Source organism: Centruroides sculpturatus, unplaced genomic scaffold, assembly GCF_000671375.1.
Source record: "Centruroides sculpturatus isolate CEXI.00-Female unplaced genomic scaffold, Cexi_2.0 scaffold1667, whole genome shotgun sequence".
Taxonomy (NCBI): Eukaryota; Metazoa; Arthropoda; class Arachnida; order Scorpiones; family Buthidae; genus Centruroides; species Centruroides sculpturatus.
The window spans coordinates 115,326-142,357 of NW_019385794.1; the positions used below are offsets into that span (position 1 = coordinate 115,326).

Below are 27,032 nucleotides of genomic sequence, written 5' to 3' on the forward strand. Positions count from 1 at the left end.
ACTGCAATTCTGCTTACATTTGGAATATCAAATAAACAATTCACTCAGAAAAGACAACAGACAGTGATTCAATTTTTAAGCACTGAGTGGTATCATCCAATCAAGATTCAGCATAAAATGCAGACAGTACGTAGAAAGAAATATGTTGCAAAAAACAATACTTCAAATGTTCTGAAGCAGCTGAGAAAGTACAAGTGATTTTCCATGTCCTGACCAACTGTATTATGATTATAAATAATAAGAGGAGAGAATATTTTCTTGTCTCACTATTTTTTATATTAAACTATTTTGTCTTACATTTAGTTTTAAGAAATTTTCATGTATTTACTATTCAATCATAATAAAGATAACCCAGTATAAAGGTTTATGTATAATAATGATTAATATATATTTAATATACAATATTGCAATATTTAAATTATTAGTTACTTATTAAACATCTCAATAACTGGAATATATTATCTGAAAACACACCAGTATAACAAACCAGTTAAACCAGTGTTTCTCAACCTCTAACGAATCGTCGCCCCCTTCAACGTAGTATCGCCCCCTTCACTACAAAATTCCGATGCCGAGGGACAAGGCTAACGCCAAATTCGTACTGCATTGAATAGACTAGTTACTGGTATAATGTTTTTTGTTTAATTATTGTACGANTTTTAAAAAAAAAAAAAATATCCTGACAAATTGTTAACCGTTTGGGCTCTGAAAATTATTGTTATTATTATTAATCCATCTCAATTATATATATATATCAATAGATGAGCCTGAGGTCGTATACGTTAAGCGGCTCGTATCTGCAATATGTACAAATCATTATTAACAATAACTTTATTTATATCACCTTTGAACTTCTGCACATTGTTAGGTTATTTTTGTGCAGATTTCAAAATTTGTACAAGTCTCAATAGACACTTAACATAAAATAATTGCATAACTAATTTAATAATGTTATCAACAAGATAATACCTTGTAAATTGTATCTATTAATGAATTTTCTATACTCTTAATAATTTTCGGGGTTAATATTGTGATCTGTATAAGTAATTAAAGTAGAGAAAACACTACAGCGTAGAAAGCATCTAGATATTAATTTATATTCACCTTTAAATTCACGTAAATGAGTACGTTTGTTATCATTACATTCTGATGTGGTTATTTCTGCAATGCTTAAAATTAGATAAGCACGCAATTTAGACTTTAATTGTTGATTTGCATTTAAAAAATGAAATATCAATAAACAAATATTTAAAAATCTCATTTTCTGTTTTGTTTTACAGTTTGAATCTATACACAAAGGAAACTAATGAATGGAAATGTATAAGAAATCGAAAAAAAATCAATACACGAACAAAGTCATTATTAATTATTTCTTACGCTTTTCGTCCATGTTTATGCTTATATAATTACTAAATCGGTTATTGTAATCATTTAATACGAATTAATTTCACACCATAAAAACTTTATTAACCGCTTCAAATTCCGGTATGAAGTTCAGCCTTACAATAGTTTTTATCAGCCGGTCTGCGATTTTGTTCAAGAACTTGACAATAAATAATAAACTAATACTTATTATGCAGTTCACTCTTCACTTTAAATGGTTTACGTACAGTACAATCAATATTTACACGTACTGTACATGAAAATATCGGTAAAATTCCATTGCATAAGGAATTTTACCGTTTTTTTCTTCACTTTTTCAATTATTTTGTGCCTCCACTTTCTGTAATTCGCCACTTTTCATTCACTTTTCCACATAAATACTTTTCCAATTTAGTACTTTTCACATTCTACCGGCAGATTATTCCATACTTTAAATACAGTAAAGTTTCTGTAGTCCGACATATTTCGGACCGGTGAATGTCGAATTATTGGATTTTCCATATATGTACGCACTGTACAGTAAAAAACCGCACATGGTTCACAGATTAGTTACGATTTTATGTGGCAACCGCGTGTGCAACAAACAATTAGCGACAGACTGTATACACACAGTGTACTGTACACCGGTCTCTCTGTCGTATACATTAAGTGGTAATAGGAAAATTTTTTCGTCGAAGTGTCAGATTACTGCTCTTATCCGACTTACGAGTGACAAATTATAGAGACTCTACTGCAATTGTTACGTGATTTTTTACTTTTTCTTTCATTACTATCATTTACTTTTTACCCATTACTTTCTTTATATGTGTATGTCCTAATAACTATTCTATAAACATTTTCCCATTTTAATTTTTACTGTTTTCAAATCTATTTCTTATTCTTTTGTGCAAGACTGTGTTGCAACTACCGAAACATTAGACATGTATTAAATTGCTGCAACTAGACACAAAATATGTAATAGCAATTTTTAATTTTGCAGTGGAAATCCCATATTTATGTAGTAATTAATATTCCCATTCTAGATTTTTAAATTATCTCTTGTTTCTGGTTATATTGAAGTTAGAATATTTATCTAAATTACGCAACGTATATATTATTCAACCCATAAAAAAACTACAAAAGGAATGTTCATAGGATTTTTCCATTTGTATGAAATATATATAATAGATATTTTGTATGCAGCTGTAACATTAATATTATCATTTAAAAGTATAATCCACAACTACAGCGCACTTATTTTATAGTAAATTATATCACTTGCAGGAGCACACTGCATGCTGGCGTGTCTAAAATTTAGATTGAAAAAATTGAAAAATAAACAATTACTCAAGTATAACTTGTATTATTGTCTTTATTTTACATTTATGTCTATTAGAACAGCTTATTAACGCGAGGATTACCGGCATGGCCGAAACAAAACTGATATTTGTTCAATAGAAAAATGTCCTTAGAATAAGGTTTGAAACTATTCCACAATATTGATTTCTTTTCTATAGCTATATCGATTAATTTCTTACTACATCAGTCTTCCTGCAAGGTCTATAAACACAACGTTTGGACAATACCGTAATGCATTGTGGCAGTCGCCATATTTGTGGTAATGTAAACGGTGTTTATAGAGTGAATTTGGCGCTATTTTTCGATCTCAATTAAATGGATTTCTGGTATTCTTATCTATTTTTGTCTTAAATGGTTTGGTTTTAGGCACCGAGTTGTAGAATTTCGTCACCGTTTTTCTCTAACAGAACCAAAAGAGCAAAAAGGCTTCAATATTGTAGAACAACCAAGAGTAAACATCTGAAATATCGAGGCTGTATGAGAATAGAGGATAAAATAATATTGAAAATATAAATTCCTGAAGTGTTTGCAATAACTTTTGTAATGTAACATAACTGAATCTTTTAGATACATTTTCAGGGGTTAAAATTTGAAGTTAAAGAGTGGACGGGAGAAATTTATTGCTGCCGATCATAAAAATAAATGTGTAAAATATTGTAAATATCAGTGTGTCCCAAAAGTATATATAATCAACATTTCACTGCTTTTAAGGATTGTTATGAATTTAACAAAAATGCAAATGATTTCATTTGTATATGCAAATTACTTTACACTGATTTTTTATAATTATAAAATTAAAGATCATTATATTAATAATTTAACAAAAACATAAATTTTTGGCTGTCCCAAAAGTATATATAATGAAACAAAATTGCAAAATTTGAAGCATTAAAAACTTAAAATTACAAAAATAAAAATCAATGACATAACATTACAATTTCACTTTGTTGTCGAATAGTAATTTCAATGCTGAAATGAAACTTTCCAAAATGCAAATTGAAAAAAAGCTTAGTATAAAAAAATTACATAAATATAGAATAGAAGGCACTCGTATCAAGGAAATTGTTGTTTTAATGAACAGATCTACTCTTAAAGTTTAAAAAATTTTGAGAAAATCGTCACAAGTACCTTCAAAACATTGATCAGGAAAATCCAAAATTACATCTCAAAGGGACGATGATTGAATTATGCATTTTGTATCACAACAGGGTAAATCAGTTCGTCAAATTTTGTGTAAAAGTACATTTAAGAACGACCCGACTTTCTTCAATGTATTTCTATCCCTGTAATGGCCAGGATTATCTTGCACTATGCAGTCTTCGTGCTCTGCCGGCTCTTCGTCTGCTTTGGTGTTTCGTGGAGGAACCGCGCTCTCTCTATTGTTCACTCCTTCATCCTCCACATCTTCGACCAATCTCTCACTAAACAAGGAAAGAAATACAATAAATATATAATTTTCAAATTGAATTACGATGAATATCTAAAAATGGTAACACTTAGAAAACATTTTGTGTAATTTCCCACGAGGGTAAGAAACTATTAAACTTATTACTATTTATTGAAAAATTAAGACGATGATTCCTCGTATTTCTCAGAATAACCTCCCGTTAAACAGCTCGTACATACAATATACATTAGTTTATTAAATACAAACTATAATATAATTTACCTGTTAAAACATTGGCAGGTCATCTGACAGATTGGTCGAACCTTCATCACAGCTTTTCTATAAACAGGCTTGATGTTATTTTCAAAAACGTCCAAACCTTCGAATGCACCGGTCGAGGGTTCGAACTGCTTCGAGAGGCCTTTCTTCATCTTGCTGCCTCGAAATTTAAAATAATCCAAATTGTGTGGACTGACGAATCTTCGCACGTCCACATCCAATCCCTCCCTAAATATGCAAAGAGAAAATTTACAACACAATAACTATTTAATTCCACTCTCAAACTACATTAGATTTCCGTGCTTTTAAGTTTATTCGATAGAGGAAGGGCCTTTTATAAATCGACTAGTCTAAATCTTTTTCTGTTATTTTCAAAAAAGACATATTAAATATATTTATTAAATGAAGTTCTGTTTAAAATTTTAGTAAATTTCGTCATATTAATTGCATTCTGCCATGTGTCATGTATGTATCAAATATGTCATTGTAAATTCGATTACATATTTTAGGATGTTCCCGTCCTCGTAATCACGTAAGATTACTGGATAATTTAATTTCTACGTTCATTTATACTATTGCTTTCGCTGTGTCAAGACACCAGCAACTTACACCCCATGATTGTGAGTACTTGGACAAGAATATACAGGCTATGTATGCCCGATACCCTAAAAATGTGGGTTTTCTGTAGCTACGATCTCAATGGCATCAAAATATAATACATTTCCACGCTAATACCGTACATAAATATTTCCATTTTTTTCTGTTGTCCGGCTATTAATTGCGTGTTATTATGAAATCGCGGTCAGATATTGTGCCAATTTATAAACCGAGACCGTAATATCTCCCAAGTGTTTGGTGTAGAATACAACAAAGTTGCCATAGACACTTACAATTAGCCAACTCGGCCCAGATCCAGCAAATAATTTATGACAAATCTTATTCTAGAACGGGATCTTATTGTCGATGGACAGATGGAAGCAAAGAGATCCTTACTCGAACCGAACGTACTCGCATTTTTTACTTTTTGCCATTTTACACACCTTCTGCACGGATCTAAATGTAGAAAAAGAAGTATAATTATTTATCGAAAACCTATAACTTGATTTGAATTCCATTAAAAGATTATATAAATTTGGGGCTCTTTTTAAAACCATTCTTGCTTGTTTCCTATTAGCGATTTCTTTCATAATACTATTCAAATTAATATTATATGTAAACTTCAACCGCCTATTGGGAGCGGTATTTAAGTCTTTTCTCTCCCTGTTTCTTTCATATTTCTTGAGTAATCGTACAATAGTGCTTTTCTTGTAACCTAGGGTCTGGGCTACTTGCAATATCCTATCAATTTCTTTATTCCTCTCACCGATTCTATCACAATATAAATAAGCACTTCTTATCAAAGTTTGAAATGCGGCCATTTTATATCGATAAGGATCCATCGACCGTGCGGGTAGTGCTGGCGTGAGTAGGTTTAATATACACGCTGGTGGACAAATGATGCTGAGAGCCTGCCGTCGGCGTGGAAGTACTGTACATAGTTAAAAAGTTCACTTAAAACTCGGGCTAGAATTAGCTAGAATTTTATTTTATTTTGTGTTAATTTTATGTGTTCTTCCGTTTTTCTTGTATATTTTAAAATAATTTTTTTGTTCTAAATGTTGATTTAAATATTTGTATTCTATGGAACGACATCATCAAGTCAACATCATCAAGTCAACGACATCATTAAGTCAACATCATCAAGTCAACGACATCATTAAGTCAACGACATCATCAAGACAACGACATCATTAAGTCAACGACATCATCAAGACAACGACATCATCAAGTCAAAAACGAAAATGGAACGTATCTGTTCCATTTTCGTTTTTGACCTGCTGATGACCTGTTAATCGGGCTGAAAACGTTTGTTTTCAATTATATATTTTCTCAACAGCAAATTAAGGTGTTTTATTTTTATGTGTTTATTTGCTGAGCATTTTTATTGTTAATGTAGCATTGAAGAATAATAAACACGCGTGTACCAATTTGGATAATGTAATTCCACTCTTTGCTAAAGAATGTGGACCGGAGCAAGGAGCAAACCTATTTAGCACTGGAATTACTTGTCACAATTTCATTATGAAATGTAGCCATATAAAAAGTTCCATAATTCGGAAATAGCACTTAATCAAGAACTTCTGCAAGTGCGTTGGAAGTTTCTTCGGCTCACAATTACACGGGGCATGAAACTCTAAGCCATAAATTAAGGCAAAATTTACACAAGGTTCCATTAAACAAGTCAAACAAATTTCTTTCCATTGTCGAAGCGACATCTTTACCGATTCAGTTTACAGTTTGCTTTTGTCTGATAGCCACAACGTGTTAGCAATTACTGAAATTTAATTTACTAATTTCTAATCATAACGTACACTTAAATAAAACAACAAAATTGCTCCACAAATGTAATTTAAAGTTTACAGGTTTTTGCCAAACTGTGTTCATACAACAACTCTAGTCATTTGAGATGTTATTAAGTAGCTGAACACCAATCCGTTTTAAAGTTTTATGGCTTCATTAATTCACCTAACAATGTTTACGCAGATATTGGTAAATAAGTTCTATTCTCATTTCATAGATTTATCTTTTGTACAGTAAATTAATTTATTCACATAAAATTAGTATATTGATGTATGTACAATTTATGTATATCTTTTTATTTCAAAATAAAACATACTATATTATGTCTAATAATTGTAATTTTATCTTACTTTACCCCACAGACTGGTAGTCATTTGTTATAGAATCTTCCTTGTAAGTTATTCTTGAACTGAATTCGTTTCAGCATTAAATTCTTGCTGCACTGTAAGAAAAGACAGCAAAAATTGGATATTTTTGTACTTTTCACTTCAGATATTAAATTATATTATAATTTATAATTAATCAGATTCGTGAGTCTTTAGTATAATGGTGACTGTGTTTTTTTTTTTTTTTTGTTTTTTACAAAAGGAAAGAGGCACTTGTAGACAAAAGAGACCAGCTCCACGACCGACTCCCATATCGACATTTGGAATACCCGTCTCACAATATCAAGTATTGTTTGCGATATTAATGATTCCATTTTATAATTAATATTGTTTGTCTTTTCTGAAGTTTGCCACTTATATTCATTATGTGTGATGTATAATGTATTATATCTATGAATAACAAAAACACATATGTAATAATAATTCCGTTGTGACATATATAAGATGATTAACGAGAATTGATTCCATTAAACATTGTGTTTTTGTTGTATAAACTTGTAATAAATCGACTAAGGTGCTTAACATTCTTCCATTAAATTAAGATATGTAAATCTATTAAAATGCTACTAGTTACTTATTGTTTAATTTCTAAATATAGAAAAGGAATTTTATAAAATATTCAAAACTGCATATTTCATATTATAATTAAATTAATTTTAAGTAGTCATTTAAAAGCAGCACGAAACCAAAATGAAGATCAGTTTGGAATGTTACCTTTCTCTATATCTTCTATTACGCTTTCTATTTTGTCTTCTGCTTTGAGATACACTAGTACCACTTTATCATTTGTGGGACGAAGTGGTTTCTTTAAAACCTCAGCTTACGTTGATTTCGTACTAGCGGCCAATATAGCTGCCCATGGGAGCCATATTCGCATCTGAATAAACAGGTATCTGTTACATATCTTTGTTTATTATTTTAATCATTTGTATACGTCTATCACCTCTACCAGTCCTGCAATGAACAAGTGGCTGTGCGCATTTGTTCGCGGTGTCAATTTTGAAGAGTATAAACGTGGGTGCCAATTATTATAAACACTATCAGATAAGCCAATACTGAAAACAGTATCCGATTGATATCATTATAAAATGAAAGCAATTAGACCACGATTAGTAGAAATTCTAGTTATATCGAATCAGGATATTTAAAAACATTGAATAATAGAGGATATATTTTAATCTAAATAACTACAAACCAACCAATGCTGTATGTCATTGGACTAGATATAGGTTATAATACTAATAAATTATGAAACTATTTGGTACTAGAGGGAGACGTTAGGCAGAACTCTCCCCGCTCCGAAGAAGAAGAAAAAGATGTTAGGCACCATCTCTTAATAAATTATACCAGTTGACACCCCTATAACACTGTTAATAATTCCGTTTTATATGAATTTTATGTTGTACGAGTCACTTAGATTTTAGAAATACGTGAGCTGTTCACAGCCCGGCACATATATTTGTAAAATTTAAGTGACTCGTACAACATGGAATTCATATAAAACGGAATTATCAACAGTGTAATAGGAGGGGGTCAACTGTAGTTATTAATATTAAGAGATGGCGCCTAACGTGCCGATTATAGCCGATTATCTAGCCTGATGGCACATAGCGTTGGTTGGTAGTTCATAATATATCGGGTTTTAATGTTGTTTATTCATAATCTTTACATGAACCAAAGCTTTCTGGATTTTACGCGGTATTTAAAAATGCAGAAATCACGACATGAGTTACGTTTTCTTATATAAATTTATATATACATAATCACAAAACTTATTGTTTCAATAATAGTATCACACATAAATACATTAAAAATCAGCTAGAGTAGAAAAATGTTTAATGAATATTAAAAATGTTTTTCAGTTTATGTTAATAGCGTACTGTACATGGCCAACATAAATCTTCAGTTATAGCTTATGCCAATGATATTAAATTACGCACACGTTACATTCCAAAATGATCTTCATTTTCGTTTCGTGCCTATTATAAAATGTCTCCCTAAAAATTAATATACTTATAATCTTAAATATGCAGTTGTGAATATTTTATAAAACTTTTTTCTATATTTAGAAATAAAACACTAAGTAACTGGTACCATTTTAATAAATTTACATATTTTAATTAAAGAATGTTAAGCACTTAGTCGATTTATTACAAGTTTATACAAAAAAGCACAATGCTTGATAGAATCAATTCTCGTTAATCATCTTATATACGTCACAATGGAATTATTATTACATACTTTTTTGTTATTCATAGACATAATGCATTATATATCATACATAATGAATGTAAATGGCAGACTTCAGAAAAAAACAAACAATATTAATTATAAAGTAGAATTATTAATATCGCAAACAATACTTTATATTGTGAGGCGGGTATTCCAAACATTAGTATGGGAATACTAATGTTAATGAATATAGCTGGTCTCTTTTTTCTATAAGTGCCTCTTTCTTTTCTTCAAACAAAACACCATAGTCACCATCATTCTAGCTACTCGTGAATGTGATCAATTATAAATTATAATTTAATTTAATATCTGAAGTAAAAAAGCATCAATTTTTGCTGCTACAGTAATAGATAAAATTTGATTCTGTATTTTTGTGATAGCAAATGTTCTTGTGAGTCTATTTCGAGTGAGTCTATAAGAATTTATTATTTTATTTCCTTTTGTTTAATATAAACTTTTTCAGGTTAAAACAAGGCTTTTGCAGAAATGTAAGATCTCAAATGACTAGAGTTGTTGTATGAGCACCGTTTGGCAAAAACCTGTAAACTTTAAATTACATTTGTGGAGCAATTTTGTTGTTTTATTTAATCGTACGTTATGATTAGAAATTAGTAAAGTAAATTTCAGTAATTGCTAACACGTTGTGGCTATCAGAGAAAGGCAAACTGTAATCTGAATCGGTAAGGATGTCGCTTCGACAATCGAAAGAAATTTGTTTGACTTGTTTAATGGAACCTTGTATAAATTTTGCCTTAATTTATGGCTTAGAGTTTCATGCCCCGTGTAATTGTGAACCCAAAAAATCTCCAACGTACGTGCAGAAGTTGTTGAAAAAGTGCTATTTCCGAATAATGGAATTTTTTATATGGATACATTTCATAGTGAAATTATGGCAAGCAATTCCAGTGCTAAATAGGTTTGCTCCTTGCTCCGGTCCATATTCTTTAGCAAAGAGTGGAATTACATTATCCAAATTAGCATATGCATCCGTAATATTCGTGGCTGCTTCGGAATTAGAATTTGTTAAAAAGAACAAGGTGAATATAAACTTTAAAGTAAAGCATCAATTTTTCCAAAGTAAAACAGCATATGAAGCATTGAACAACATGTGCCTGCTAATATCTGTTTTGGCTGTAATATTTCAATGTTTTATAGCAATATCCAATTTGTATCTGTTTCCTATCTGGCAAAAATATAAACATTTTGAAGGCGAGGAGTTCTTTTGTTTGATACAGTTTAGTGGAGGCACTAATACCTTTATTGGACAAATAATTATTACTTATTTATTTGCGTTTTTATTTACGTTTGTTGGTATAAAAGAGTTGGATTATTTGTCTACAGAACTAACATCAATTCGACATAACGACTTGAATCTACGACAGAAAGTGCAACAGTTTATGCTACATTACGAAGAAATTTGGAAATACATATTACAAGCAAATGATAGAATCCACTATATTTTAATCATAATTTATGTTTTTGCCACTTTTTCAACCAGTTTTTCTTATTATATATATCTGTTTATCGATACCAATGAAGTAATCAGATATATTGCACTGTTCTTTGCTATAGTCTTGAGTATGATCTGTATTCTTTACGGATTAATTACATGTTGCTTGGCATTTTCGGTATGTAAGAGAAACCAATAGTTTTTTGTAAACTTCCATAATATAAAATATCAATTTTTTTCTTTTTCAGATAGAAAATTCCTTTCAGGATATTCGACATTTCGCTCTTAGTAATCTACCTTTTGAATACAAGTTGAAGGTAATGATGAATTTATTCGTCTATACGTTTACTCATTATTTTCTTCGTTCTCTCGTCTCGTGTTTAAAATGTTGTAATGCGTAAAAAAATGTATTTTTCATTTATGACTAAACAATTTATACCGATGATATAACAACTTCTATCGGGCATTTGCTTGTAGTTGAATTTAAATCTTATTTTAATTCAACGGCCTGATGAACTTCTACTACAAATAATTCTCATAAACATGCATACACAAGTTCACAAACGACACCACGTAAAATTGTGTGAGGCCCTGGAAATAGCCCCTCCCCCCCCAAAAAAAGGAAAGATATGTAAAAATTTGTTATGTTAAATCGTCAGGAAAGCAAATTATAAGTGTCGAATCGGCGACACCCGACTTTGACGTCGACGCTCATCAAAAGTTGACGGAAAAACCAAATTTTAGATGTAAAAAGAAGAAAATTTAAAATATTAAAAGTTAAGACGCAGTTTAGAAAGCAAAACGAAACTAGATAAAAAAATGTCTAGATGAGCGAAGGTGTCATAGTCAACAATTAAACGCGATCAGATTCGAAAAGATGGTGTCGGATAAACCATCTCCAGCCGACCTTTTCCACGAACTTAACGAAGCTCCATTTACACCTGGAGACAGGTGTATGAGCAATTGGAAAACGGTGATGTAAGAACTATCCAATTGACAAGAAGCCGATCGCAAAAACCCTATAAAAACGCAAAAATCAAGGACAACGAAACTTCCACTAAGACTTTTCCACCTAGACTACCTGTTGTGTTCGTTTGTCGACAGCTGTCGTGTTTCCTTTCATCTTTTGTGTGCTGTCACTTCAGATCTCGAACTTCTCACTCGACGCAGTCACGGGGCCCCTCCAGCGTAGGACCAGATCGACACCGAAAACAACTTACGAAGACAACCCGAAGTTCTGAACTTAAGGACCTTTGCCAACAAAAATTATGTAAGCATTATCGTCCGGAATAAACGGTTTACCTTTGTAAACACTTGTCTTTTCTGCCTTTAAAAAGCCGCCACCCACATACGCATAGACCTTAGACCATCCCGATGGTAGGGAATAAAAATCTCCCCCCAATCGGCGTTCTTACAATTGTATACTTGTCTTCCAAACTACAGAATGAATTAAGATTAATGGCATTGTAATTGAATGTAACCAAGTAAATATGCACAAATGCTCTTATATTTTATCATTTCTTAGATATTTATGTAAAAATATCATCTACAGATTCTAAATTTTATGAAGAGATTTGCAAACGTGGCATTGAAACTTTCAATGGGAGGATTTTTCGTCATCACTAAGAAATTTCCAATCAGAGTGAGTTTTTGAACACATTTTATAATTAATTATCAATTACTATTATCTACTTTTTTGATAATTTCTTGCTTAATATTTCGTTATCTTGATTTTTCTATCTTAAAAATATTCTGGTTATTACAGTTGGTGAAATCGTTGCATTCTGTATTCTCCGGGTTGTTAAAGATGCGAGATATATCGTACCAAAAAGAAGTATGTGATGAACTTAGAATTATTAACAGAACAAATATTTTAGCAGTTGAAGGAATGTGGTGATAATGTAATTGATAAAGCAGAAAACATTATCATACAATGTATTATTTTAATGAGTTAAAATATGGTTCTTTAATATGATGTCATTGGATTTCACATTACGACTTACAATTTTATATACTGATCTTATGTTCAGTGAGAGAAGTTTTATCAGTTAAACCAATGAGATTCAAGTTATAAAGACATTTCACTGTATTTATTGAAGTATACTTTCTGGCTCTAAAACAATTTACGGTTTGTTTGGTAAAAACTAAAAAAGAAAATTTAAAACTCTTTGAAAAAAAATTTCGGAATCGGCCACATAGTGCAGTTTTCCTCATCTAGCTTACAATAGGGACCACATTACCATAAATATTCCATCGGATAACGCCTCCATTGGTAAACTGTTCAACTGTTGTTTCCTTATTCCATCAATTCAATTAAACATTCTTTTTCTTTTTAAAAATCTAGCTCAAAATTAGCTTAAAATTTTCTATTGTGCATCTTCATGCGTTTACAAATAGCAAACTTACACTATAGTCCTTGTGTAAGTTTGTTTATTTCACTATACTGATAGTTACTCAGTGCCCGTTCTACTATTTATGTCTCATGTACTCTTTAAAAATATATCTCTTTTACTTGAAATAAAAACCGAATGATTTTAAATTATAATAAAAACGTTTCTTTAGAAAGAAGTATGTAAAAAGTTACAGTCAAGTAGTACAGAACAGTAAAAATTAAAATGTACCTATACCTAGTTAGAAATTGTAACAAGATGCATTTTAATGCTATTAGAAAAATGCATTATTGCACAATCAAACAAACAAAACTTATATTTTATAAAAAAATATGCAAATGTAACATGAACCACACTGAAATTATAATAAACTTTTTTTCTCATGTTTAGTTCTGCAAAATTTTTTATTCATAAATGTCAACAGAATCATTATTAATTAAAATACTTTCTTAATCCTTGTAGTGTTTTAATAACGTTTCTTTAGACATGGTTTGTAAATTGTATATGCTATATAAGAATAAAAAATAGTTACTTTAGTGACTAAGTTGTTAAAATGTAGCAGTTAATTAAGTGCGTTTAGTGCTTGATCAATTGTAAAATAAAATAAAAATCTATCTTATATTTTTCTTTGAGTTCTTCGAGCCGTTCATTTCGTAGAATACAGTAGATCCCCTATAACACTGTAGATAATTCCGTGTTATACGAATTCCATGCTGTACGAGCCACTTAGATTTTACAAATACGTATGCCGGGCTGTGAACGGCTCACGTATTTGTAAAATCTAAGTGACTCGTATAACATTGAATTCATATAATACGAAATTATCTACAGTGTTATAGGGGGTCTACTGTACTCAACTGTTGCATTGTGTCTTTATTTGGTTGTATTTAAATTGAAATGTCATATTACTGCGTGTGAAATATACAATTGCAAACTTATCTTCTGTAGTTTGTACTAGTAGCTTGCTAGTTCTGTAGTTCAAAATAAACGTGCAATTGTATTTAGTTTTCTTTTGTAATAGTATTTATAAATTATAGTATACTATTCACATGTTTTAATGTAACTGAATCTTTATATCTATCTCGATATAAATGATTTTAGTTGGTATTTATGAAAATAAAGAACATGTTGTACACTGATTGTAATTAATGCCTTTTACTTAACATATTCCCATGCAGTTTGTTTATTTTACGATCATTAATTATAAACGTTTTAAATAATAATGACTCTAATACGAGGTATAAGAAGATTAACGAGAAGCAATTCCATTAAAGATTGTCTATTGTTTTAGAAATTAGTAATAAATAGGCAATTAACTATTTAATATTCATCTAGTAATTTCCTTTTTATTGAACACAGCACACCATGCCACTGTAAGTTATTGATATTTACAAACTTTACTAGAAGAATGTTAAACAATTAGCTGAACTTTTAAACTACAATCAGTGTATAATATTCGTGTTTTCATAAATTTCTATTAAAATTATTTAAGTAAAAAGATTCTGTTGCATAAATATTAATACATTATAATATAATGGGGGTAAAACAGTGGAGTATCTGTACTTAAAAGATTTAAAACTAAAACTGTAGAGATTTAAAACATTTTATACAACATGGGGCATTAAAGTTAGTTTTGTAGGTTATTTTCACAGCATTTTGTAACCTCATTTTTAACTTTATCCACCTTTGGACACTAATAGGACCTCTTTCAGCAAGCCCTTAATGGGTTCAACCAATCCCACAATGGGGCGACTGTGAGTGAGGGTAGAAACATATCTCAATTGACCACAACCTGAAAAATTCCTGGAGCTGTTTTGACTCATTAGGTAACTGTATATTATGAGAACAAATTATTAAGGTAAATCTGGTTATTCTTCAAACATATGGTAGTTTTTTCAACTTTTTCCTATAGTGGCACACCAAATCTGGTAATATTTTTTGCAGCACCATACCGTTTTATCACTGTAGTTATTATGTTATTTGCAGTTTTAGTAATACATGTAAGAAGTGTAATGGCGCGCTCAGCAAATGTATTTCGCGGGATCCTAAAGTGTCGTTATGTTATCTTAATGCACCGCGGCGCCCGGTTAAAAATCACTGATCTTATGTTTTAAGAAAAGTAATAAGCTGTGAAAATCGATTTTACATTTACTACGAAAAAATTCCTAATGACGAAATATCGTCTCTCATGCGCTATCGCATAAACTAATCCTAAAAAATCTAGCGTTACAGGAACTATACAATGCCATTTATTTTCTAGAATAAAAATTATTTGAATTTTATTGTATTGATTCTCATAAATTTGATTAATAAGACTTTTTTATTTTAATATACAGTAAGTACAGTATATAAAAATCAAAGTCGTGATGTGCAATACAGAAAATTCAATGACATCATACTAAAGAAGTATGTTTTATTTATTAGTATATTGCAGAAAACATTCGCATAAATGTGCTATTAGTTACATTATCACCACATTCCTTCAATTGCTGTAATATTTGTTCTGTTAAAAATTCTAAGTTCATCACATGCTCTTTTTTGGTACGATACATCTCTCATCTTTAACAGTCCAGAGAATACAGAATGCAACGATTTCACCAACTGTAATAACCAGAATATTTTTAAGATAGAAAAGCCAAGATAACGAAATATTAAGCAAGAAATTATCAAAAAAGTAGATAATAGTAATTGATAATTAATTATAAAATGTGTTCAAAAACTCACTCTGATTGGAAATTTCTTAGTGATGACGAAAAATCCTCCTATTGAAATTCTCAATGCCACATTCCCAAATCTCTTCATAAAATTCAGAATCTGTAAATAATATCTTTACATAAGTATTTAAAATGTAAGGAAATCTGGGAGCTGTTTTGCATATTCTATATTTAGTTTATTTTATTAAATTACAAAGTTATTGATTTTAGTTATTAACTATAAAATTCCATAGTTTGGAAGATGAGTGTACAGTTGTACGCTTTGTGTACTTGTTATATATAAGAGAAGGAAAGTATGGCAATTGGGCAAAAACTGACACTTAAGATTTTTACATTTTTGGGCTCAGGGGACCGTGAAACGTGGAGAAATGCAAAAGAATTCGGGTAATTTTTCTGTACGTACACGGTTTTGTTCACTCTCTTTTAAGCTTGATAACTCCTTTGCTTTTTGGCAAAAATTTATGATATTTTGCAGAATGGTTTGATCATTAGGGAGATTGATGGTGTTAGATTTTGGTAATTAAAAGTCGAGGGGGTGGGGTAATAAAGGGGATCGTGTGTATCTCCAGTAGGGTCGGACTTAATAACAATTTTACTTGTTATCAGTATTTACAACTCTATAAAACCCATCCCTGAATTCAAAATTAAGTTATTACCCATTTTATTAACAGTTAAATATATAAAAAATTTTATCAAATGAAATATGATAATAGATGATGCTAAGAAATGTTGCCGGAAAAGTTAAGCAACTCTTTTTCTTTAAAAATTATAAAGAAATATTTCAGTATTATAAGTATCATATTATCAGACGAAAGTAAAAATAAACGAATACATTATAATATAGTGGGTAATTTCATAATTACCTTTAACTTGTATACCAGAGATAGATTACAAAAAGCGATATACCGAATATCTTGAAAGGTATTTTCTATCTGTAAAATCGAAACGTTACTATTTTTAAGTAATTAAAATTTATAAAATACTATTGGTTTCTCTTACATACCGAAAATGCCAAACAGGAGGAAAATAATCCATAGAGTATACAGACCAAACTGGACTGTATTACGAAGACCAATGCAATATACTTGATTACTTCGTTTGTGTCTATAAATAGATACGTGTAATAAGAAAAACAGGTTGAAAAAGTGACAGAAACATGAACAATGACCAGAAGATAATTCATTCTATTATTCAATTGTGATACTAATCTCCAAATTTCTTCATAACGTAGCATGAACTGTTTCACTTTTCGTCGTAAATTGTAATCATTCAGTTGAATTGATGTTAGTTCTGCAGACAAATCATCGAATTCTTTAACGAAAACAAACCAATATATAGCGCCTAACGACAGGATAAATGTTATTTCTCCAAAGAGGAATTTACTACCAATACTAAACTGTATAAAACAAAAGAACTCCTCGCCTTTGTAATGTTTATATTTTTGCCAAATAGGAAATAGATATATACTGAATATTGCTACAGAACACTCAAATACTATGACAATTGCGGACATTAGCAGAGACATGTTGTTAATTGCTTGGTATGCTTTTTTACTTTGAAAGAAATGGTGCCTTAGTTTAATGTTAAGAAATAACTTGTTTTTTTTAATAAATGTAAATGCCGAAGCAGCCGCGAATATTGCGGAAGCATATACTAATTTGGTTAATGTAAGTCCACTCTTTGTTAACGAATATGGACCGGAGCAAGGAGCAAATCTATTTAACACTGGAATTGCTTGCCATAATTTCACTATGAAATGTAACCATATAAAAAATTCCATTATTCGGAAATAGCACTTTTTCAACAACTTCTGCACGTACGTTGAAGATTTCTTTGGTTCACAATTACACGGGGTATGTAACTGTAAACCATAAATTAAGGAAAGATTTAAACAAGGTTCCATTAAACAAGTCAAACAAATACCTTTTGGTTGTTGGAAAGTCATCTTTACTAATTCACATTAATTAAAAGATACTATCCTCAGTCATCCACAACGTGTCAGGGATTAATCAGATTTACTATAGTAATTTCTGCTCATAACATACAATCAGATAAAGCTGTAAAAAAAAATAATAAATAAAATTTAACTTTACATGCCACTCTAAATGATGCTTATTCATTTAGTGTAATTATTTACAATATTATTCATTTCTTAGAACTGAACAGTTGTAAATAAAATTGGTATTATTAATTAACCTAACAATACTTAACTACGAATAGATATTAATTAATATCGAAATTTTTTCTGCATTTCACAAATTCATCTATCTTTTAATGTTTTTAAATGTACGAACTTAAAGTCAGTATACTCAAGTATTTATAATTCATGTTTATCATTTTATTTTAAGATAAAACATGCTGTATTATGTCTAATACAGTCGACCCCCTATAACAGTGTTGATAATTCCGTTTTATATGAATTCCATGTTATACAAGTCACTTATATTTTACGATTACGTATGCCGGGCTGTGTAAATTTGTAAAATCTAAGTGACTCGTACAACGTGGAATTCATTTAAAACGGAATAATCAACAGTGTTATAGGGGGTCGACTGTATTTGTAATTTTATCTTACTTTACCCAACATACTGAAAGTCCATTGTTATAGAAAATTCCTTGTTGATTATTCTTTAACTGAATTCCTTCCAGCTGTAAATTCTTCCTGTGAGAGAATACCGCAAAAATTCATGTTTTGTCTTCTGTGGTAATCAATCTTTACTTTTTTTGATTATAAGAATTGACAACATAATTAATTTTAATAAAGCCCTAATTTATACGTATCAAATTTCTTAAACTTTTGCAAACACCTCTGTATAATCTGAAAGACTTTATTTAAAAAAAAATAACAAATAAAATAGTCTAGTGTGAAATCGTGCATTATACACTATATTTACTGTTTATTCTTTCTTTTGTCTATAAACTTTACGTGTAAATATGAGAATTTTAATACAGCACGTTTAGAATCCATAAGATTCAACGATGATGACTTTATTCGTTTAATTTATTGTTACGAAAATATTCGTTCCTAAATGCATTTGCCTATCTGTCTTTCCTTATTCCCGAGAACTGAATTAGATAGGTAAAAGCCGAGAACAAATCTGGAAAGAATAAACTTTACGTGTAAATATTTACACGTAAAGTGTAAATATTTACACGTAAAGTTTATTCTTTCCAGGCAGCAGGACCGATTAATTATATACTAAAATCCGGTTTACACTGCATGTCATATAAATTTAATTCAAAATCTATGGATGACCAGTATAACCCTATTGCAAACAATACTTGTACACTATCGCAAACAATAAATGTGTGCCAGTGTACATCGGAAGAGTATGATGTACACGGGCAGAACTACTAATTTGGAGTAAAAAGTATACATTTTAAATTAAAAATATGATTAATAATTTCTGGTTCTTAATATAAATATCTTCTATGCTGTCGAGAATGAGGTTAACTGGGAATTTTGTTCGAAAAAAAGCAAAAATGCAAACTATGGGATATAGAGGCCAGCTCTAACACCTGTTCTTATATACCAAACTTTCGTAGAGCCTACCCACAACATTAATTATTGTTTGCGATAGTATAAATGAAGATACTCTATTATTAATTATTTTTACTGTCTAAAGTCAATCATTTATATTAATTATGTGTGATACAGTAGAACCTCGAAAACTCGTCCCTCGATAACTTAGCACTCCGGATAACTGGTCCACACCTTGGCAGGGCGAAAAAATCCTTAGTTAATTAATTTTCATTATAGACAGCTTTATAAAAGTATAAAAGCTCTCATAAAGTATTTTTCTGAGGTCTGTCTTATCAGGTAAATTAATATGTACACAGTGTATTCATTAATTTTCATTTTCATGTAGTGGCTCTATGCCTTCATAAAGGACGTACTTTTCCTTTGTTTAAGGGTATTTGGGCAGTTTATTCTCTGTTATATTCTGTACAAGTAAATACTGTACAAGTACAGTACAGTATTTCTGAGGAAATACTCGTACTTATTTTTTTTAACCCCATTCCCGATAACTCGGCATTTTCACAAACTCGGCCACCCTTCGGTCCACATTAGGTCGAGTTTTCGAGGTTCTACTGTATATAACGCATTATTCTAATAAATGGTTTTGCAATTACAAAGAAATTTAATTGTACTTACGTAATTTAAACACCAACAATTCGCATTGGCATTTCCGCTTCTATATTTTAATTGCAAATATGCATTCAATTCACTTTCTTCCTTTATGTTTCGTCTTCCGGATTTTAATAAGAATTACTTCTTCAAACATAAGTTCGAAGTAGATGGCCTACTTTTAACTGCAGAGACTGTCTTAAATTTCTATAATATTAAGTCTTAATCATTTTACACGCAGATACTGCACACTCTTAACATCACTATACAATCTACTTAGAATTACCTTATTCTTTTTATACATTAATGCAAGAGAAGATTCATATATTATTTCGTTATTACTACTAAAATGATTTTAATGGTTATTTATGAGAATAGAAAACACATTGATTGTCACTAATCGACATTACATAACGTATTAAAAAGGATCTTAGTTTACACTATGATCATTGATAATAGAAATTATCGATAATAATAACTCTAGTATGAGAGTGTAAGGGGAGATTTACGACAATTACTTCCATTTAAGATTGCTTTTTGTTTTATAAACTTGTAATAAATCATTAACATTTTTCCATAAAAGTATGTAAATCTATCAGAATGCTATTAAATGCTTAGCGCTTTATTTCTAAATATACCAAAAAACAATTTTAAAAAAAATCAATATCTTAGAACTGGGTGAAGATAAAGAAACGAAATTTGACACGATAGCTTGTATATAAGGGGCATTGATGCTATTAAATTTTCGTTGTATAAGGTCAAGGGGATGGAGAGATAGAGGGTGGTCGCCTGTCAGATCGCGTGAGGAGTCAGACTTAATGAAGATTTCATTTGTTATTAGCATTTACAGTGTTATATATAACCCATCTCTACCCTCAAAATTAAATCTTTTGATATTTTATAATAATTAAAAATATATAAAATTTTTATAACAAAATGATCATAAAAGATGGCGCCACGTACAATTTTAGTTATTTATTTTGATTAATAATACAAATGTTTTTTTTTAAAAAATAAAATATCATAAAATATAAACAGATGGCGACGCCAAATACTGCCGGGAAAGTTAAACAACTCACTGCTGGTTTTATTTTCTTAGTAGCAAAATCAGTAGAAGTACTACGACTTGTTCGGTAATCATCGCATCCCATTAAAATGGCCTGCTCAATAGTGGGACTTCTTTGTTCGCATTGATAAGAGGAAGCTTTAATTGCTCCGAGACCAGTGGAATTTATTCCAATGCTTTGTTGTAACATCTTGCTTTTAATGGGTTATCAGAAAATTGAACGTTGCCATAATCATATCTTCTTAAATTTGAATTGTTTGTGTTGTAGTTTGAAGACATTATGTTGGATAATCCACTTTGCATAGAATTTAACATCACATTAGACATTCCATAAGATGGATGTAAATTGGAACTTTGAAAAACTGAATGAGTGTTTCCATTCAAGCCTAACAAGTCTGCCACTGAATACTGACAGCTTTGGGTGGTTTTCCCATATTGTTCTGGTAGATTTGACAAGTCAAGCGTGTTCTCCAACATTGCATTTATCCCCTGGAAAATATCCCTATTTGAGTCACTGTTTTGATTGTGAACTTTTCCGTCCAGATCCAATGAATTTTGAAAAGATAAGTTTGATATATTCATGGACATAACATCCGTACATCCAGGTTCCAAATTATCAGTCGTTGTGATTGTATTTTTGTAGAAGCAGGAATTAAAAAAAAAGGAATGGAAAATTGTGTGAAGAATTCCAACGACGTAAATACAGTCCTCGCTAAAACGCACACAAAAATTGTGTAATATTATAAAGTCACGAAAATATATATATATATATAATATACGAAATGAATAGTTGCCTGTATATCTGGGTAGTTTCCACAAAAACAATTTTCAAACTTTAAACTCCTTTTTAGAAATTAAACTCTGGCTTCGCTAGATTAACTTTTACTTATGTAATTATATGATGAAATTTTTTTGTAATTGGCAATAGAAATATTAATGTCATTGCTTTCCAGTAATAGAACCGTTTATGTACAATTCTATTGTCTACGAAATACTGTTGCATATGTAGTAACATACGTGACACAATAATTGCAAAACTGCATATTCTATGAGGATTACGGACAGAGTTATTTTCTATAAAGAAAATTTTACAACTATAAAAAGTTTATATATATATATATATATAATTCCGTGTAATCTCATGTATTAAATTATTTTAACATTGCTATAAGTAAGCTTTCGTTTGGTTTGGTTTATTTGTATATGGCAATCAGACACGTGGACGATGGGTGGAGACAGTATACCTCCCGATTTAGGTTTTACAAACATGAAAAAAACCTAACACTTCATGTGGCCAGACTATTACTACTACTAGACTTTTTTTTAATATAGAATCTTAATGTGCAATAAAGTCTGGGAATTTCCATTTAAGGATTGAAGTTTACCCTGTTTCATCCATTCTAGAGCTAACTATAATGAATCAGATAGCACATCTTGTGACCCCTTTGATGTCTAATATTTTTGGTTCAATAATTATTTGTGGGGTGCGTATTTTAAAGTAATTGTGTACGTATTAAAATGGACCACCCTGTATATAGGAGTATTTACTCCATTTTTCTAAACTATAATTGTTTGGAATGTCTTCATTAATTAATCCATACTACTTTATAAATAGGCCAATTGGAGGCACTATAGTGAACGGCTATACGCCGTTATTGTTTTAATATTCAGTCAAGCGTTTAAAAAGACATTCTTACCGAGAGTAAAATGCCACTATCTACTTGGTTAGTCATTACTCAAGAAACTGTACTAAATAATCACTACTTATTCCAAATTTTCCTTCATAGAGGAAAAGAAAATAGGATATTGGCGCCACCCTGAATAATAATGCCACCCTCATTGACTATCTTGCTATGTGCATCAGAAATTTAGTAACATTGCCAGTAAGTAGTAACTAAAATTACAAACGTGCATTTGAAATAATTAGGCTATTGTACCTTGTGCAGTGCTGTTCATTTCTGTGCCGATGTTGATACTATCTAATTCTTTGCTCATCCGAAAAATCAAGATATATGTACAGTACATAACAATTTCTTGTAAATATTCTCGCGTTTCTTATTTGGATTAATGCTTCCTAATGTATTCCTAAGTTTGCTGATTGTACAGATGTATCACACCTTGTAGTTTAAGTGATGAAACAGAGCTATAGATCAAGTTCTTATAGACTGGACTGAGAAAAGATTTTCAGTCCCTGTACTGGAATTGCATTTCAGGACTGTCAAAGCGTATACTTTTGAACTTGATCTCTGACTCCTCACTGACTGTTTCAACACTTCACACGTGTACAACGATTCGTATTTGAAAACGTAAAAGGAAAATAGCTCTGTTAAACATTTAAAATAATTAATACATGCAGAGAATTTAGGAAATTCGTGCAATCTCAGCTGACTGAGTATGTAAGTGAGCTAACTTGTTGAAAAATAATAAATCTTACGAAATGCTATATCAAATGTTTGGGCTGCTGATGAAAATACAGACATTATATAATTAACTAGAAATTAAAAAATGTTATTAACTGTTTAAATTCTATTTAACCATAATAAAAGGAAACATCATTTGTATAAAACAGTTAATTTTATTAACAAGGTTATATATCAATACTATATCCATATATTAATATTAAACATATTAATACAGTATAAAGTTATAAAACGAAGTAACAGTATTAATTGTTAAATATTCTTCATGCCTTTGAACACGGAAAAGATGATGGAAAGTACAACAGGGATGAAAAACAATGCATGAAATGCTGTTTCTATAGAAATTAGAATGACAATTTTGACAAATGTCGATAGCACGTATACATCAGAATACAGAGTCAATATTCCCAGTCCTGTAGATAAAGATCCTTGAAGGACGGCAAAACCAACAAGATACAAAGAATCCTTCATTTTATCGTTCGAAGTTTTGCTGGACGACATAACATAAGCATAAGACATGTGAGCTGGGTAATTAACGCTAAATCCAACGCACAGTATAAGGCTCATCATAGAGAAGATATCCAGATTGACTCCCAATAACGACATGAAACCCAACGTTTCTATTATTGCAGAAACGACAGAAATGGCGACAGTAATAGCAACAAAGAAGTTAGGAACGACCAATAAGAAGCACGCAGTTATCAAAACTGCTGTGATCCAAAACAATTGGTTAATAGTGTTTTCAATTACAATGCCTTGATCTAGTACGCTCGATTTAAGAGAATGCACTAGTACGGGAAACTCGGAATCTTCGGCAATTTCCCATAATTCTCTCAAAGTGTCTCCATCTACTTGGGAAGAATTCAAATTTTTACCCATGACAAAAAATCGACTGTATAAGATGTCGGTTCCATTGTCGTTAAAGACGACGTCATTAGATAGTGACTTGGCTGCGTGTATTCTGAAGAAAACGTTACGAAGACCATCGATGAAGTCTTGTTTGTTCGACATGTTATAACCTCCTAACGAAAATCTTGCAACAGGATTACTCTGGAACTCCATATAAAACTTTAACCATGATACGGTGTATTGTTCTTCTGCAACATGAGGATTTTGCTCGAATCGTTTCAAAAGATTTTCTATGGATTCTTGCACTTTTTTATCTGAATAATCCAAAGTTTCATTAATAATTATTTGGAAAGGATAGGCGTGACTTGTAAAGTACTTGAGTCTAATTTGAGAACTTTTCCTAAGTAAAGAACCTTTGGGAAATAAACGTTCATACTGAATACCGTGTGTAATTGAATGACAACTCCATATTCCAAATGATAAATTAGTCAAGTAGATGAAAATTACGATGACCTTTGCTACTGGATTCGAAAGTATTTTCCCTAATACATCTCTAAAAAAAACCATAGAAACCTCTTCTCGTATTCTATTGTTCTTCCGAGGACTTTCCTCCGGTTGTTCTAAATCAATAGAATCAATAAACTAGATTAATAAAATAGCAGTCTGAATTAAAAATAAATTTTAAGTATTCTTATAACTGCTGGTAAAGATTTAATATTTAATGAGTTACAATATTCTGTTCAAAATTTTAATATAGCTTTATTCAAATTTTAATATAGCTTTAATAACTGAAAATCGAGTTCAGATAACAATGTTTAGACGTTATCACTCACGAAACTGTAAACAATTTTATTGCACTAAAAGCTGCCAAATTATGGTATTCATACTTTACATCACAACAGTAAAATCCTCACTGCAAATATCGAATCTGTCCGATGTGTCTCCTGAATACATATCAGATATATCATTTTCTGTCTAAATTTTAGCCATAATAAAAATTTAAAATAAATTTTATTCTATTATTTTCAAACAATGTAAGCCAAACTCGTGATAATCCGGCCACTATTTTCATAGATATGTGCAACGATAGAGAGTTCCCGATTACAGAGAGTGTGAGCCTAAAAACTGCCTGTCAGTTCAGGTTCTTTTTCGATTTGTAATGTTTTATGTCAGAGGCATTGATGTTATTAAATTTTGTTTGTTAAAAACCGACAATGTGAGGAGATAAAGGGGTGTTTGTTATGTATCGTATGTTATATAAAGGGGTAGGACTTAATGAACATTTTATTCGTTATAAGCATTTCAACTTTTCTATAAAACTCACTTCTACCGTCAGGATTAAGCTTTTTGCCATTTTATAATAATTAAAAATATAAAAACCTTTTATAACAAAATTCATAACAAAAATTTATCGTGGACATAAATTACTTTACTTACCACATATAAATTCGAATGGCTGAAGATTCTTCTCTTCTCTGTATCCACTTAACGCTAGGCAACCCCCGAAAAACGTTATCTGATACAGAAAAGTGAATATAATGCAAGTAGCTGCGTAATAACAGAATATTCTAACAAAAGGAAATGGACCCATCATTCCTATGCAATAAGAAATGAAGTTGGTAAGTGAAGTTAACATAATAGAAATTCCTGCTTCACAGTATGTCGCTTCCATGCGCTTCACAACTTTATGCTTGGGATTGGTGACTCTCCAACATCCCAACAACAAGAATGCATCATCAATCTCAGTAACTGTAATAATGTTTTAATAATTAATATAACTACACTGTAATTAAACAGTTTATAATATATAATCTAATTACCTTACCAAGTACTAAATAGGGAATATATGTATAGTACATAACAATTTCTTGTAAATACTCTCGCGCTTCTTATCTGGTATAATGCTTCCTAATGTATTCCTAAGTTTGCTGATTGTACAGATGTATCACACCTTGTAGTTTAAGTGATGAAACGGAGCTATAGATCAAGTTCCTATAGACTGGACTGAGAAAAGATTTCCAGTCCCTGTACTGGAATTGTATTTTAGGACTGTCAAAGCGTATACTTTTGAACTTGATCTCTGACTCCTCACTGACTGTTTCGACACTTCACACGTGTACAATGATTCGTATTTGAAAACGTAAAAGGAAAATAGCTCTGTTAAACATTTAAAATAATTAATACATGCAGAGAATTTAGGAAATTCGTGCANCTCTTACAAACAAAGGAGAATTTGGAAAGACAATCACATAGGTGAAATTGTATTGTTGAATCGCGCTATACACAGAAAAAGACCATTTCTCAAATAAATTCCTTTTTTCTTCGTCTTTATCATCAGTCGAATAAAGTAACAACATGGCCTCGATGCTGTCTACAAAATTGTCATTATCCAGTGTCACTCCTCCCAAATTTACAAAATAAATCTTATAAGATAATGATAATAAATCTATATCTATGGGATATTTTAACTTCTTTCTTTTTTGAACTATTGAGTCTATACCTACCTCCGACATTACTTCGATAATCGGATTTTGGAAACATTTATTATTTTTTAAACCGCACAAATCAGAATAACCTATTTGTTTCCCGTGGCTGTCGAATGTTACATT

The 27,032-nt window shown here is 30.7% G+C and overlaps 1 protein-coding gene and 1 long non-coding RNA gene across 2 annotated transcripts; one reads left to right on the forward strand and one right to left on the reverse strand.

Moving 5' to 3' along the window:
* Nucleotides 1-11,476: 11,476 nt before the first annotated feature.
* Nucleotides 11,477-13,152, forward strand: LOC111642174. Its single transcript, XR_002759517.1, has 3 exons — nucleotides 11,477-12,125; nucleotides 12,408-12,497; nucleotides 12,621-13,152. It is a non-coding gene; the product is annotated as an uncharacterized LOC111642174 (long non-coding RNA).
* Nucleotides 13,153-23,826: 10,674 nt separating this feature from the next.
* LOC111642173 (patched domain-containing protein 3-like) lies at nucleotides 23,827-26,223 on the reverse strand. Its single transcript, XM_023388461.1, has 2 exons — nucleotides 25,861-26,223; nucleotides 23,827-25,043 (listed from the first exon to the last, which is right to left on the reverse strand). The coding sequence occupies exons 1-2, from the start codon at nucleotides 26,093-26,095 to the stop codon at nucleotides 23,827-23,829; spliced, it is 1,452 nt and encodes a 483-aa protein (XP_023244229.1). The 5' UTR covers nucleotides 26,096-26,223.
* Between the last annotated feature and the right edge of the window lie 809 nt (nucleotides 26,224-27,032).

What these genes read in the sequence shown, in the direction of transcription:
- LOC111642173 (XM_023388461.1), bottom strand. Translation starts at nt 26,095, where the DNA reads ATGGAAGCGACATACTGTGAAGCAGGAATTTCTATTATGTTAACTTCA. An exon ending in GCCATTCGAATTTATATGTG is followed by an intron (nt 25,044 to 25,860) that starts GTAAGTAAAGTA and finishes CTATTGATTTAG; the next exon opens with AACAACCGGAGGAAAGTCCT.